A 17,342-nucleotide genomic window follows, 5' to 3' on the forward strand; every position below is an offset into this window, starting at 1 on the left:
ACCAGTGAAAATGTAGGAAATGAGAAAGAATGGGATTGAAGGGTGTAATCTTTCCATATTAGGAAGGGAAGGGAAGATACTCGGTGAAATCCAGAAGTGGAAAACACTTTTGTTCTTCAGTTCCCTTGTATAAGCATTTCCTGAGCTGGGCCAGATGCTAGGTGCTAGGCATAAAAAGACAAGAATTAAATGAGACTGTTCTGCCCTCAAGAAGTTTACATTCTCCTGGGGGAAAGCAACGTGTACATAGACAAATAAATAAATATGTAAATATATGTATATATTACATACACATACATATGCATATTATATTTATATAAAATTGGATACTGAGTAAATACAAAGTAATTTCAAGATGGGGGGGATGGGCAACATTAACAACTGAGGACTCTTTTAGGACGTAGCACCTAAGAGGGCTGATTTAATTGAATTAAGAGGCACCTAGGTGGGACGGTAGAAAGGATGCTAAGACTAGAGTCAGAAAGACCCAGATTCCAATCTGGCATCAGACATTTGCTGTGTGACCATAGGCAAGTCACTTAACCTCTGTCTGCCTCAGTTTCCTCACTTGCTAAATGGGGATAATAACAGCCTTACCTCCCAGGGTTGTTCTGAGGATAAAATGAGATAATGTTTGTAAAGCCTTTTGGAAACCTTAAAGTGCAGTATAAATGCTTGCTACTTATTGAGTATTGCTAGTATTCTGATTAATTGAAAGTAGGTGGGGCATCAGGTGGTATCCATGAGACCATTTTGCTGTCCAGATAAATGCCCACTCTGATACATTTCCTTCCCCTCCCCATATAAAGACTCTGTGAGTTTCAGGCTAGCTTGCCCGTACAAACCCTTGACTTCCTCTGTCATCCCCCTTGGAGTACTACAGTTAGCAGGATACCAGGTTCAGTCAACTCCTTTTCCAAACCTGGGTGCCAAGACATGGCCTATCTGCCAGATTTTGCAGAATTCACCTGGAAAAGCTCACAGGATCAAATCTCAGGTGCCACCGCTTTGTTACTGGTTTAATCTTCTGTTCTCCCAAATAATAATGTCACATTCGTTGTTTTTCTTCCCTAGCTGGCTGGAAGGGTGAGTACTCCATTACTATTCATTGTAATTAGCAGAAGATATTTATATGTTGTCAAACATTTGGAAGATGATTTAGCATGGCTGGCTGACGTTGCATTGGTTTCCAAGAACAGCAGTGTGTAACCCTGCCTGAGCCAGCATTGCTGCAGAGATGAGATACGCTTACCCAGAATGCACAGGCACTATGGTTGTGGGACTCAGGTTTCTGGGGAGGTTCTCTGAAGGCTTCTGGGTGAACAGGATTGGAAAAAGAGCAAGCTGGGGCTGGAGTTTAGAGTTCAGTCTTCCGTTTTGGTGACATTTTCAGAGTCAAGCACTTAGCCGAGCTTCTAGATTTGTAGTTCTCTGGTCCTCCTTGCGCCGTTGTTATGTCAAAGGGGCATCTCACCAAACCTGGTTCATTCAACACAATCCCTGCTGCCCACAAATCTTTCTCAGCTCCATACCATCTGCATTGTTAAACACTGCAGCAGCCACAATTGTAACTGACAGGGTCTTTGTAGAGATGATCAAACGAGTTCAAATCCAAAAGTCAGCTAAGTGCTCAGTTCTGGAAAAGGTTCACGTGGTGCCGTGAGGACAAACTCTGAACTACTTACTCTGCTTGCTTCCCTTTCAGGCTCTTTCTCTGAACCTCATTTTTCTCATCAGTAATGTGTGCAGGTCTGTCTGAACAGATTGATTCTAAAGTCCCTCACAGTTCTGAAATCCTATTGTCACATAAAACACTAAGACCACCCATGATTTGAGGATTGATGTTGTTCAGTTGTTTCGGTTGTGTCCAACTCTTTGTGACTCATTTGGGGTTTTCTTGGCAAAGATACTGGAGTGGTTTTGCCATTTCCTTCTCCAGCTTATTTTACAGATGAGGGAACTGAGGCAAACAGGCTTAAGTGACTTGCCCAGGGTCACACACTTAGTAGGTGTCTGAGGATATAACCAACCTATTTCTCTGGACTGTTACCCACACCAATTTTATCCTCATTTCAGTCTGTGGCTGACTAAAAGCTTGATCAAACAGGAATATCTTGCTGCTGGCCAAAGCCTGTTCAGCATTACTATAGAATTAAGAGAGGCTTCCCAGAATGTACCATCACTGATGCTATGGGATTGTTTTGTGGAGGCTTCTGGAAGAAAGAGACTGTAAGTATGTGGAACTGAGACAAGCCAGTTTGGTTGGATCATGGAGTGCTGAAATGGGAATAATCTTTCAGTCATGTTGGAAAGATGATAGGTTGAAACCAGGTTACAAAAGACTTTAAAAGCTAAACAGAGATGCTTATATTTTACCCTGGAAGCTATAGGGAGCCATTGGATCTGGTCAGATAGGTGAATCACAATGAGATGTGAGCTTAAGACAGATAACTTTGGTGGCAATGTGTAGGATATAGTGGCAGGAAGACTACTTGGGAGGATGTTGCAGGAATCCAGTTGGTAGGTGATAAAGGCTAAGAGGGTAACTGTTTGATTAGAGGGAAGGGGAAGATCTAAGAGATATTGTGCACGTAGAAACTTCAAGATTTGGCAACTGGTTGGTTATGTGGGATGAGGGATGAGTGAAGAGCCCATAATCACGTTGAGGTTCTGAACCTGAGTCAATAGAAGGATGGTGGTGCCTTTTGGCAAGTATAAGGAAGTCTGGAAGAGGGGAATGTTTAAGGGGAAAGATATGGTTCAATGTAAGATGTGTTAAATTTAAGATGCCTCCAGTACATCTAATTTGAAATATTCATTTGAAATGGCAAATACTGATGTGGATCTGGTACTTGTGGGAGAGACACAGATATAGATCTGGGAATCATTTGCATAAGAGAGATAGTTAACCCATGGGATCGAATAGGTTACTAAAAGACAATATAAAGGAAGAAGAAGGCCCAGGACCAAACCTTGGGAAGTGCCCTCAGGAGGTGTAATGTGGATGATGAGGCACCAACAGAGATTGAGAAGAGGTGAGACAGGGAGGAAGAGAAGCAGGAGAGAGGAGTGTCCCAGAAACTCAGAGGGTGGAGAATATCCAGGACAAGAGGGTGGTCAACAGTATAGACGTCAAGAAGGATGAGGATAGGGAAAAGACCATCAGATTTATTAATGAAGAAATCATTGGCAACTTTGGAGAGTTAAGTTTCAGTTAAATGATGAGGTCAGAAGCCAGATCACAAAGGATTAAGGACAGAGTGGAAAGAGAAAGAAAAGTCAGAGTGTTGGCAGCTGTTTCTAGCAATCTATTTGAGTAATAAGGAGGGAAGGAGAGAGGTGGGGGAGGGAGAGAGGATGATAACTTGAGTGGATGGTAGGATCTAGTAACGACTTTTTAAGAGTGGGAGACTTTCTACGTGTTTGAAGCTGGTGTGACAGGGGTCAGTTGATAGGGATAGGTTAAAGACTATAAAGGCAAGAGGTGGGATTATTGAAGATACAATTTGGATAAGATAGGTTTGAGTACTCATATTGAAGAGGTAGCTAGATGGCTCCATGGATAGGGAGCTGGGCCTGGAGTTAGGAAGACCTGAGTTCAAATCTGGCCTCAGACAATTACTAGCTGTGGGACCCTGGACAAATCACTTTATCTTCAGTTTGCCCCTTGAGAAGAAAATGGCAAACCACTCCAGTATTCTTGCCAAGAAAACCCCATGGACATTATCATCATGATATGGCCCATGGGATCACAAAGAGTTGGACGTGACTGAACAACACATGTTGCAGGATGGGTCTCGTCAAGAAGAAGGGTCACCTCAGGGCCAGAGACAGGGAGAAAGGAGGAGGGTGTAAGAGATGATGTCGAGGAGTTTTGAGAAGAGGAGAATGGGAGAAAAGGAAGTTCACATGAACAACTTCAGATGTTTCCAACAAAGAGGTACGGTCCTCAGCTGAGAGATAAGGAGAGCAGAGGGCAGGGAGACAAGTATGGAAGAGGAAGTTTGAATAGGCTTTGTGGGGAGTGAGATGGAGAATCAATTAGGGAGGAATAAAAGGACTGCCCTCCTACATCGAGGGTCTTTTTGAGTTTGGATAATATACATTTGTATCCAGTCTGTACCATCTCAGGACTTCATTCAGATGTTTATGAGTAAGAGGTGGAGGATGGAAAGGCCTCCAGGGCTGAAGTTTGGTACTGGATGAGCAGTGACGGAATAAGGGGACAAGACATTCAGTGTGAGCAGAGTAGAGTTGAAAGTGCTCACTTCTGGGTCAAGATGGAAAAGGCTGAAGTCTGAAAAAGAGAGTTAACCTGAGAAAATAGCAGGGATTGGAGGTCTCGAGGGCAAAGAACAGGTGTAAGTCAGGTGAAGGACAGAGAGAGATGGAAGGGCAAGAGGTGGTGTGGTGGTCAGAGGAATGTCAGTTCCTAATTAGTGAAGTGGCACACTTGTGGGTAGTGGCAGGATCTGGTGGGCGATCATACCATTTGTGGCTGAAGGTATAGGTTGTGGGATTTAAGGACACTGAGGAAATGGGAGGCTAGGGAGCATCAAAATGATATTTAAGTCTCCTGGTATAGAGAGGAATTGGGGAGGAGAGGAGGAGGATGAGCCAGGTGCTGAACTCTGAGAAAGGTGGATGAAATTGGGGGGAAGGTCCTTTTGACAAATTACAGGGGCCACAATTTTGATTGAGTGGCAAAATTGTATTTGAGTAGAATTCAAAAGAGGAAAGAAATGAGTAAAGCAAGTAAAGGGAGAGTCTGAAAGGGACAATAGAAAGTAAGGTGTATTCTGACCACACACACACACACACACATACACACCCCCGCTCTAGGATCTGTGTGATGGGGAGTGGTACAACTGGAGCGGCAGCAGAATGAAAGGGGAACCAGGTCTCTATGAGGGCTGATGGATGAATCCAGAATCAGGCTTTCTTAGATACTCCTTCTAGTGATGAAGATCATGACCTGTTCCTGCCTTCTCATCCCACATGACTGTTGCCCACGACCTCCATAGTCCTTCACAGGGGGGATCCATCCATAGTGCTGGGTGCCTTCTTCTAGCTCACTTGCCTTTGCCTGGTTATCCATGCAGGACATAGACTTTCCATCTGTTACCCCTTGCTATTGTTTCATTATTTTTCCCAAGAAGTTAAATGATCTGAAACTGCAGTTTATTTAATTAATTGAGGTTTCAGAGATTGTGGTTATGCAACATCATGTCATTGTATCAACCACTCAAAGCAAAACAGGATGATTTCATCAATTTTTCAAAATTGTTTAGAAGTTTTTGTTCATTCATTTATGGATTTTTTAAAAAGAATTGTTTAATTTATACATCCTTGGTTTGGCCAATGGATATACCCTTCCCTGATGCAGATCGCAGCCCCTTCATGCCCTCTATAAATGCCTTCTTGAGTTCTGGGACCAGAAGAAGTTCAGCTGCTCGTGGACAGCTGTCTAGTGATGACTTCTCTCTTCATGGGGCAGATCTTCAAGGAAAGGGCAGCCAGACCTAGTGAACATTTGAAGCCTTGGTGGCTCAGTAGGCTTGCCCAGAGGTTATTCTCCATTATTGGGATATCCTCTAAGAACACAGTGGTAGTCACCCCCATCACTCAGGAGCCATCAGAGGAGGAGGTCTTTGTGAGGGTTTAGTTTTATATACCCTTTCCCCTTCCAATTTAGCACAGCAAAGTTGTGCTGACACTGGTTAGTGTGAACATAAAGTTCATTGCCACTAAAATTTCTTCATGACCTTGGAGAAGGCATTTCATTTTCTGGGCCTTGGTTTCCTCTGTAAAAAATAAGAGAATTGGATGAGAGGATCTCTAAGACCCTTTCTGCTTCCTGCCTTCTCTTTCCAGACCCTAATAATAACCTACATTTACATAACCCTTAAAGGTTTACAGATTACACACATTATCTCATTGGCATCTCTTCCTGTGAAGAAGATATTATAGTGATCATTATCCATATTTTACAGATGAAGAAACTAAGGCCCAGGTAATGTAACAACTTGCCTACAGTCCCATAGCAGGCAGGTTTTGTGTATCAGAGATGAAATTTGAACCAGTCTTTTCTTCTTTCCACATCTAGAGCTTTATCCAATATGTTTTGTCTCTCCCCACCCCCAGGACATTAAAACTGTGATTAGAAGACTCAGGTTCAGATCCTGGGTCCAGCACTTCCTACTGCGTGATATAAGAATTAAAGTCATTTTTCCTCCTTTCTCAGCCTTAGTCTCCTCCTCTGTAACACACGACCATTTCACAGGGTCCTTGTAAGGAAATTTTCCATACCTTAAACTATAAAGGAAGTGTTAGGAAGTGGAAAGATCACTAGATTTTTGAACCATGGGGTGTGGGTTCAAATCTAGACTCTTTTTGGTGCTCCCTATATTCCTCTGGGCAAGTCATTCCCCTCCTCCTCGTCTTCGTTTTCAACAACTATAAAATGAAAGGTTGAGCTAAATGATCTCCAAGGTCTGTTCTAACTCCAAATGCTAAGGCCTGCACATTCTGTGACTCTATCAACAAAGTAAAAAGATCTGTTAGATTATGGACCCTTTTTTTCCCCTTATCTTTTAGGACAGCCAGAATGTCCTGTTCATCCTACCGAGTTAGTGTTTGCTCTGGATTTGTCCCGAGAGGTCACGGAGGAGGCATTTGAACGAATGAAGGAGATGACCATGGCGATTGTGAATGACCTCAAAATCAGGGAAGGCAACTGCCCAGTGGGAGCGAGAGTGGCCGTTGTCTCCTATAACTCTAACACCCGGCATCTCCTCCGCCTGTCCGACTCCTACAACAAAAGCCAGCTGCTCAGAGAGATCAAAGCTCTCCGTTTTGAAACCTCCTCAGGGGACCGGGAGATCGGCAAGACGATGAGATTTGTGGCCAGGAACGTCTTCAAGAGGACCCTCCCCGGGGCCAACACCAGGAGGATAGCCACAATTTTCAGTAGTGACAAATCCGTCGATGCTTCATCCATCGTGACTGCCACCATGGAATTCAATGCCCTGGATGTCATTCCGGTCGTGATCGCTTTCAACAGCGTGCCTGCCATCAGGCGTGCCTTTGCGGTAAGGGGGCTTCTTTTTCCCTGTGTTTTCCTGCCTCCAGAGTTGGTGTTTTTATTCTTGCTTGGCACCATGGGTACCAAGGGGAAAGGTGTGGGGAAAGGCTAATGACTCTACCACATCTTTTAAAAGTCTTTTCATTGAGAAGTAATTCATCATAGGAGATAGATAGCTGTCCTCAGAGTCAGGAAGACCTGGGTTCAGATTCCGCCTCTGACACATTCTGCCTCTGTGACTGGTGGCTAGATACCTGACCTCTGACTGTTCTAGGCAAGTCACGAGCCGCCTGCACTAAGGAAATGTTTTCATTGGTTCCCAGGCAGCTTGGGCAAATCCTTCCCCCTCTCAAGGCCTTGGTTTCTGCACTTGTAAAACGAGTGAGTTGTGAGCCATAAGGATTTAGAGCTGAAAGAGACCTTTGAGATCATGTAACCTAAGTCTCTGATTTCACAGATGAACTTCAAGGTCACAAAGGAGAAGTAATATATGTCAGACCAAAATTCCCTTTCCTAGCCACCCCTCCTCCCCTCTGTGTGTTGTTAGAGCGTAAGCTCCGTGAAGGCGGGAGCTATCTCACTTCTGTATTAGTGTCACATAGCACAGTGCCTGACATAGTAGGCATTTAATAAGTGCATTTTTGGGTATTCATTCGTGCTTCAAAGTAATGCTTAGAGGTAAAGGCAGAGCTGAGATTCAACCCCTCAAACTCCATATCCTATCTCCCCTACGTTTCACTGTCTGATTTTTTAACTTAATAATTATTATTATTTTTATTGTAACACTGATTATTTGTAATGTTTTACAAATTCAGCCCACATTTTGAATGTGCTTCGCAATTTAGTAAATGTTTTTCTTACAATAATCATTAATTAAGCTCCTACTGTGTGCCAGGCCCTGTACTAGGTGCTAGGGATATAAAGAAAGGCAAAAGGCATCCCCTGCCCTCAAGGGGCTCACAATCTAAAAGGGGGGGGAAGCACAACAGTATAGTACAATAGTACAAATTGTATTATCCTCTTTTTAAAGATGAGGAAATAGAGGCTTAGGTTAAGTGCATTGCCTGAAATTACACAGCTGGTAAATGCTAGAGCTTGGAGATATAATGAGATCGTAGCTAGTAGGACCTTAGAGGTTGTCCAGTCTCACCAGCTCATTTTACAGTGACTTGCTCATGGTTACACAAACATAAAGTGGTTTTGGAATGGAGACTCCAATCCAGATCTTTAGAACCATGTCTATTCCTCCCTTTTTCTTTCCTGTTTTTTTGTTTGTTTTTGTTTTTGTTCATTTTTTAAATCAGGGAAAAGCAATTTGAGAAACGAGCTAGAAGAAAAAGAGGCAAGGGTTTTGGCTTTTTTTTTTCTTAAAGGTCTTTGTGAGACATAAGCTCATGGTGAAACTAGACTCGTTCTAAGGTCCCTTCCGGCTATGTCATTCAGTGAAAAGTGTTCTGGATTTTGAATCAGAGGACCTGAATTCAAATTCCGACTTTGGTACTTTCCACCTGTGTGATCTTGCACAAGTCCTTAGGCCTGTGTGGGCTTCAGTTTTTTCATCTGTAAAATGAGCAGGCAGGAGAAGAGAGAGGCGCACCAGGAGTACATCTAACTAAGGTCCCTTCTAGGTCTGAATCTATGATACTGTGAAAGGCTAAAATAGTTGAGAAGTATTTTGTTTAGCATAAGAAGGCAGGAAACCCTAGGCATCTTTCTAACGTTCACAACAACGAGATGGTCTTTCCAGATGGTGAAATGGAAATCGGCCATGACCTGAATAGTATTGAAATGAATCCCAGTACTTAGTGACCAGAAACCGTTCCATGATGTTGGACCTTAGATTTGTAGGGAAGTCAAAAATGCCTTTTAGCATCAGCAGCCAGTCTCTCTTGTGTCTTAGTGAGCTGACTGAGATGTCCACATCAGGACAGGATCAGCACATGAACTGGGAAGTACCCACTGGGGCCAATTCCAAATGATATGCCAGTGAACTGTGATAAGGTGTGAATCCTGCAGGCGAACTTGGATGCTCAGACAGCTCGGGATTGCCAGCATGGCTCCACCTCACACCTACTCGCGGCTTCTCGTGGCTACCTCTAGTCTCAAAACCCAGAGAAAAGAAAGGGTCTTGAAACCAGTGCTTCATTTGCTCTTGTAGCAAAGACATTTGGTATTGATTTTAAACTACTGTATTTTTTTTTCACCAAAAATATGTCTATCACATGTCGATCTCAAAATGCATCAAGTTGAATTTTATTTCTGAATTAGCCTTGAACTCCCTAGAACCTTCAGAACATGATTTTTGAGTGAGCTCTGATTAAGGCTGAGAGATCCAAATTAGACCATAGGGTCCATGCCACATCTTCATCAGTACAGCTCCCATCTGTTCCTCCTCAGGAAGAGACATGGAGAAGGCAGAGATTCTCAGGGGGATGGGAGTCAGTCCTTAAATCCCTAAAATAGCTAAGTAGTGTCTAGGAAGGAATCAAATCAGAAGCACATCTAGAAAGTCTTTCTATTTATAGCACAGAGTCATCTGGAAGGAAATTGCTCTAGAGAGGCTCCCACCAAAGCATGATTCGATTTTTGAAGTCTTGTCATTTTCTTCAGCAAGTTCAGCAAACATATAGTTCTGGGAGCTAGGGGTCATACACAGTTTAGAGAAGAAATAGAGTCACGCTTTTATAGGGAAGTAACACAGGTACCTTAGTTTCCATATCTATGCGATGGAGGTGATGGTGGCACCCGCCTCACTGAGTTGTCATGAGGCTCAAGCAAACTCATGGAGGTAAAGCTCTTTATGACCCTAGAGAGAGAGAGAAATGGTAAGTGGGTAAGAAAGGTATACTATGTTTTGGGAGGTGGGATAGGAGGAGGGAACAGGAGAAACTTCTTAAGAAAGTAGCATTTCATATGGTCCTTAAAGAATGAGCAGGAGGGGATTTCAGCAGGTAGAGAGAAAGGGGAGGGCATCCCACTTATGGAGAACTATGGGAGCAAAGGCACGGAGGTGGGAAAGCAGAGGAAAGTCATGAAGATGGAGTCCTGAAGTTGGAAGATAGCCCTGTATACTCCTCCAGCACCAGGGCTAAGGAGAATAACAGAATCCATTGGCAGCTGATTGCATTGGTAATTCCACTGGAATATTTTAGAAAGCCAGAGGTTAGGAAAGAAGCCAGGGAACCTTGGGTCAGAACAGCCTACAAGTAGACTTGAGGGGGCCATGTAAGACCGGAAGAGGCCACTGGAGGCAAGGAGAAGCAGAAGAGCTGCATTATTCAGAGTGTCTGCCTCTTTCCTCCTCCTCTGATGCTGTCATTGTGGTCATCTGTGAGTACTCACAGGTGTTTTTGCTGGTCTAGGATTGAGGGTTCAACTTTTCCAGAGTCCTCCACACAGCATGTGCCAGAATTAGGCAGAAAATTGGGGTCTGATCTAACCTAGAGCCACTCACAAGAATAATACCCATGGGGGTTCATTACTTAGAGATGGGGTGCCTCTCAGATATGTGACAGGGCATGTTCAGTCACATCAACAAGCATTTATTCAGTTCTGAGGATATAAATGCGAGCAAAAATAAAATCCCTGTCCTCCAGGAGCCTACACTCTAATGGGAGGCAGGGTACAACACATAAAAAGAAGCTTAAAAGTAGGGAACATGGAGGAATAAGACTGAAGGGTCAGGAGCAGAAACAGGAGAAGTAAAGGAGTGAGCAGGGCTGGCCTGGAGGTTCTGGGAGGAGGTCACCAGCAGGAGGAGGGCATGTCAAGGGCAGAGGGGCCTTCCAGGGTGAGAAGGCTGCTGGGGAATGGTGAAGAAGAAGAGGGGGTGGAGCTGGGAGAGAGGAAGGGCATGAGTAAGTGTATTGGATGTGGCTGGCAGGACCTGACAACTCCTTTAGCTTGGCTGCAGCATAGGCGACCCAGAGGGGAGTAGTATGAAATTAGGCTGGAAAGATGGAGGGAAGCATGCCAGATTGTGAATTGCCTTAGATACCAGGCACAGGAGTTTGAATTTTATTTGGTGGGCAATAAAGTCATCAGGGGGTTGTGATCGTGACGATGTCTGTGCACAAGAGAGATTAGAATGGCAGACGGATGCAGGATGGATTGGAGGTAAGGGGCTTGGTGGGAATTGAGGCCAATAAATCTGTTGGGAAGCTCTTATAATAGTCCAGATGGGTGATAATTAAGTCCTGTCCTGGATGGGAGCAGTAAAAATAGAGAGGGGGAGGTGGATGTAAGAGATAAAATGGGCGGGACATCATAACTAGAAGAGCAACAGGGGAAGAGTCAAAAGATGCCATCAAGGTTTTGACCATGGATGAATGACGGTGCCACTGACAAGTCATTTCAGCAAACATTAGGCACCTATTGTGTATTTGGCCTCAAGTGACTCTATAAAACTGTATTCTTTATCTTTTGTGTGTCATGGACTCCTCTGGCAGTCTGGTAAAGTCACTGGACCCCTTCTCAGAGTAGTCTTTTTAAATGCATTAAAATAAAATTCAGAGGATTAGAAACGAAACCAATTATATTGAATTACTGACAATTTTTTTTTAAAGAAGCAAGTTTATGGGCCCCAGGTTGAGAACCTCTGCTCCAAGACAATGAGTTGCAGAGCAGTTATTGATCTGCATTGGGAGTTTCCATACTGGGAGTAGCACTAAGGATATCACCAGTCTGGTACCTGCCCAAAAATCTGCGTTGGGTGTGTAAAGAGCGCTACCCGATGGATGGAAATATCTCTCTGATTGATCTTGTCCCTAAAGAGCTTATGGTCTACTGGTGTCGGGTGAGTGAAGCCAGAAAGAGCAGAAGGTTTGAGGAGCAGGATAAGAAGCACAATTTGTAAGTTACTAGATTTGGGATCCAAGTGGGACATAGCATTTCTTCTCCACTTCTTCCTAAATCCATTACCTCTTTTACTGGGCATCTGTACTACTTAAAACTTGTGGGGCAGCTAGGTGGCACAATGGATAGAGCACCAGCCCTGAAGTCAGGAGGACCTGAGTTCAAATCCAGCCTCAGACCAAACACTTGACACATACTAGCTGTGTGACCCTGGGCAAGTCACTTAACCCCAATTGCCTAAAAAAAAAAAAAAACAAAAACGAAAAGGAAAAAAAAACTCTTGTAACTTTTTTTTTCTAAATTAAAAGCATGTCATAAAGTTGATCTATGGGAAGCTTGTGTTCTGGGTCACATTTCTAAAGGTCCAGCACATCACACAATGAAAATGGCTTTTCCAAGACTCTGGTCAACCCAAGCTGAGTGACCCAGGAAAAGACTCCCCATGAGTTCATTTCAGGCCACCATCAGTAGTTTTCTAATAGTATAGAACAGTGTCACCCCATTCCCCATCTATAGAGAAGCCATTGTGGTACAGTGGGTAGTCCAAAAGTCTTAGTGTAGTTTTAAGCATTAATAGTATAAAATGTTTTTCACGTACTGTCTTGTTTGAGCCTCACAATCCTGTAAGGCAAATACTGCAGGCACTGTCGGAGATCCATTTTACAGATGAGGAAACTCAAGCTCAGAAAGATCAAGTGACTTGACCTCCCTCACACAGTAAATGTCCGAGGCAGGATTCAAACCCAGGCCTCTCCTCCCTCCCAAGTGCAGCATCCTTTCTGTCACACCACACTACCCTTCTCTCCACACAGGTCAGCAGCATCCTCTCCATCCCCCAGTGAAATGGCCTCTGGGCAGCTTCTTAGAAGTGGCCAACTCTGTTATCAGGCCGAGTGACAGGGCTATTAGTCACTTCCAAAATTGGGAGGCATTTGTGGGAAGGGAAAACCTTTCTTCATAGATGGACTGGAGTCCCAGATGTTTTCCTTCATACCTGTCTGGTGACAGCTCTTTGTTTTTGGAGGATTTTGCTTGCTGCATGTTCAAAATTCTGATACAGGGTGGGCCTCTCTATTTTTGTGAATGTTGTGGCTCAGAAACGTGTTTGTGCTTTATGTCCCTTGATATTTATTTTTATTTTGTTACTGTTTGGCTAATCCTGGCCTTAGAAAATGTTTCCAGTTAAAAGGCTCTCTCTGATCGTGGGAGCAAAAGCCAAGATGGCGCAGGTCTCTCATGCGCATGCTGGGAAGTTTTCAGGGCTTTCCAAGTTCAATTTGAGGTTTGCACAGAGATTTCCTTGGCTTCTGTTGTTATTACAAAGCTGTCAATAGCAAAATAATTCTCCACCATGCCTGTTTTTAACTTTGCTTGAATTGGCAACCACTGGATCCCCACAATACTTGGAGAAGGTAAGGCAGCCCTGGCTCTCAGGCCGAGGCCTAGTGGTGGCTCTGGTGCTCCTACGAAGGTTAAGTGAATAATCAGAATGGAATGCCAGCTTCTTCCCTTCCTCCTCTCATTCCGCCATAGCTGCTTCCTCACAAACACCATTCCATCCCCCATTTTTCTGCCTTTGCATTGACTGTCCCTGCCCGCCCCCCCCCCCATGCCTAAAATGCTCTGCTTCCTCACTGCCCTGGCTGGGCCCCACCCCTGCCTCTTAGTTGCTCTGGCTTCCTTCAAAGCTCTGGTCAAATCTCACCTTCCGCAAGAGTTGTTGTTCGATCCTTTCACTTGTGTCAGACTCTCTATGACCCCATTTGGGGTTTTCTTGGCTAAGGTGCTGGAGTGGTTCACCTTTTCCAGCTCATTTTACAGATGAGAAAACTGAGGTAAACAGGGTTAAGTGACTTGCCTGGGGTCACATAGCTATTAAGTGTCTGAGGTCACATTGGAACTTGGGACTTCCTGACTCCAGGCCAGACACTCTATCCGTTTCTCCACCGACTTTTCCCAATCTCCCCTTTGAGATGACCTTCACCTACTTCCACGTACATCTTCTAGTTATTTAAAGGTTACCTCCCTCCTCGAGGAAGGACAGTTTTTTGTTCTGTCTTTCTTTGTATCCCCAGGGCTTAATACAACGTCTAGAACACAGTAAGTGCTTAATAACTGCTTGTTGATTGACAGATAAGGACCCCATTTTAACATTAAACTATTTCATAGACCTCCACAGTCTCACTGGATCATGGATCTAGAGCCAAAAGGGACCTCAGAAGCCAACTAATCCCATCCCCTTATTTTACAGATGAGGAAACTGAGGCCCAAGGAAGTCAGGTCTTTTTCCCATCGTCACATGGGTAGGAAGGACCAGGGTTCCTCTGACACCAGCCAGTGTTCCTTCCTCCTGTAACTACACTATTAGTATCCATTGATTGGGAAAAGGCATGGCAGTGTGCTCCTATGAATTCATTAATAATTTTAAATGAATTTGCATTGTATTAATCACAACAGTATCCATGTAGATTTAAAAATAGTAACTCCTGAGTGCAACACACTGTTTATTCAGTCTTGCTCAGTTAATGAAATGGCTGGCATTCAGACGGATCTGTAGACCCCTTGCCGTGACCCCACAGACGAGGGCTGGAGGATTGCTCGGCAGTCTGCTCATCTCAGCTGCCGCCCTGTGTATAGCCCAGTGACTGGCATAGAGCAATCACTTAATTAGTAAGTGCTTGTGCACTGAGTCACACTGAGGAGAAAAGAGGAAATGTCTTGTACGGCAGTAATGCTTCTCAGACATGGGCTGAGGCAAGAGATGTGTAGACCAGCTGCCCTTTCCACTCCTGTTTGCCAGAATGGTGCCATTTTATAAATAAAATACTGAGGTCTGATTATTTAATAACAATGACTCCTACTTGGATTTATGTGGTCTCTACTCTTGATTCTCATGACAGCTGTCTTGGGAAGGCAGTACAGATAGTACCCTCTTTTTACAGATTAAAGAAACTGAGGCTTAGAGAAATGGGGTGACTTTCTCAAAATTAAACAGATACATTAACTGCCAGAGTAGGGACTAAAAGCCAGAACTTCTAACTCTAAAGCAGCCCATCCAAAGGAATTACAAAAGATGCATTTTAAGGACCTGGATTGGAATGGAAAAGCGTTTAAGCACCGATTTGGTGCCAAGCACTGTGCGAAGTGCCAGAGACAGAAACAGAAAATTGAGACCATCTTTAGCTCCCTGAAGTGAACAGACTCAAACTTTCTAAGGTCTGGCATCTTTCTATACAAGAGGCTAAACCAAAGGGGGAAAGTAACTTCAATTAGGCACACTTTCAGAGCGCCCGTGAATGTGTGTGTGTAGATCTGTGGGTCTCAAAATATTCCTCCACCAGTGATGACACGTACAGCAGACAATACCTGGGACATTTTCACCCAGCACCAAGCTGGGGTTCGTCACCTGGGGTCCAAGAATGCGGTTTTTAAAAATATATTTTGATAACTGCATTTCAATATAATTGGTTTACTTTATAATCTGTATTTTATTTTGTGCATTTAAAGTCCTTGTGAGGAGGGGTCCATAAGCTTCTCCAGACACTGCCAAATGGGGCCAGGACACAGAAAGCAGGTTAAGAATCCTTGGCTAAAACAGTCATCTGCAGCGCTCTGTGAATGGCGTTTAAGCCTTTTTATTAGCAGGTGATATAATTCAACCATTTTACCTTTTTTTTTCCTATGAAATTTAGTTCTTGGGATTTAAAGAACTTTGCAAATCCAGTAAAGCTTGGATCAGCTGGAACAGAGCTAAGCAAAGCAGTCACATAATTGGACTTCTTCTGTCCTCCATCCGCAGAATCGTAGAATTTAGAGTGGGAAGGGACCTTGGATCCAGAATTGAGTTCCCTCCCTTTAGGGGAGGAGACCCAGGCCCAGAGAGTGGTACCACCGAGGCTGAGCAGAGTCTGTTTGGGGGACAGAATGCAGAGCCCATCTCTGTGTGCTCACAGACAAATGTTTAATCCCTTTGAGTCTCTGTATCTATACCTGGGGGGCAGGGGGAGCAGCTAGGTGGTGCCATGGTACATAGAACTCCCCATCTGGAGTTAGGAAGACGCATCTTCCTGAGTTCAAATCCGGCCTCAGACAGTTACTAGCCATGTGACCCTGTCACTTCACCCAGCTTGCCTCAGTTTCTTCATCTATAAAATGAACTAGAGAAGGAAATGGTAAACCACTCCAGTATCTTTGCCAAGAAAACCCCAAATGGGGTCACAAGGAACCAGACATGACTGAGAACAACTGAACAACAAAAATTAAGGTTTGCAAAGCACTTCACAAATATTATCTCACTTTTTCTTCACAACTACCCTTCATTTTACAGATGAGGAAACAGAGGGAGACAGAGATTGTGACTTGCCCAGGATCACACATCTAGCAAGAGGCCAAGGGTAGATCTACAGTCTTTCTGACTCTGGGTCCAGTCCTGTGTGCACTGTGGCACCCCCTAGGGGCCAACCTGTCAGAGCAGCTACTCCCAGGGATGCATACTCAAAATATTGGGTCTCTGTCCCAGTGACTTTTCCTTGGAAGTCCAAGCATCTTCGTGGCGCAGACTAAGCAGGATCTCTCTTGTTTTTGCTCCCTGTAGATCGACGACACTGGTGCTTTTCAGGTGCTAACTATTCCCCCGAGGGCTGACTTCAGGCCAGTGCTGAAGAGACTCCAGCAGTGCACATTCTGCTATGGTAAGAGCCATGAGCAGAGCGTGAGTTGGATTTCCATGGATACTGAGTCACTGTCTGGTGATGGGAACTGGAACATGGCAGGGGAGACGTGTGTAACTTGAGGAGAGTCTCCCTGGAGCCCTGACTGCATTGCAGGCATGGCCTTGTTCCATTTGGCTGGCCTGAATCCCCTGCTTCCTCAGGCCAGCTTCTCCTTCCTTATAACTCCGCTGGAGCAGAGGCCAGCTGGATCATGTGATGTTACTAGGAAATGTTTATGGTTTTTAGAAAATCTGTCCTTTATGGTTTCCAGGTTTTTTCACTAGGGAGCTGTAAATGTGTACCGTATACATTTTTATAACCTTAAACCTCAGGATTTTCCCATATCTGCTTTTCAGATATTCATCCCCTACATTCATGCTCAGGAATTTTTATTTCATTGCATGGGTTGGTAAGGACAGAAGCAACCTGCACAGCCTATCGCCCTTTGTTACATGGAATGTGAAATGTCCCAATTCCCCAAATATGACAGAGAAAAATTGAAAACCAGAATCTCACAACTGGAAGGGACCTCCAAATTGCCATAGCAGAATGGGAATTCCCTACAAGAACTTGAAGCCCTCTACTCTAGTGAGAGGGAACCCAAACTTTGCTCAGGCAGACCATTGCATTTTTGATGACTCCGATTGTTAGAGTAGGTTTTTCCTCCCCTTACATAGCATCTAAATCTCATT

General features: G+C 44.2%; 1 protein-coding gene across 1 annotated transcript in view; it reads left to right on the top strand.

The window, feature by feature from the left end:
• LOC110209067 (collagen alpha-6(VI) chain) overlaps nt 1–17,342 on the top strand; it is a 138,943-nt gene that overhangs the window by 106,858 nt on the left and 14,743 nt on the right. The window contains exons 33-34 of the mRNA XM_020987257.2: nt 6,598–7,091; nt 16,533–16,629. Of these exons, the coding sequence (XP_020842916.1) occupies nt 6,598–7,091; nt 16,533–16,629 (591 nt within the window). The remainder of the gene's footprint in view (nt 1–6,597; nt 7,092–16,532; nt 16,630–17,342) is intronic.

This window comes from Phascolarctos cinereus, unplaced genomic scaffold (genome assembly GCF_003287225.1).
Source record: "Phascolarctos cinereus isolate Bilbo 61053 unplaced genomic scaffold, phaCin_HiC Scaffold_1;HRSCAF=81, whole genome shotgun sequence".
NCBI classification, from domain to species: Eukaryota; Metazoa; Chordata; class Mammalia; order Diprotodontia; family Phascolarctidae; genus Phascolarctos; species Phascolarctos cinereus.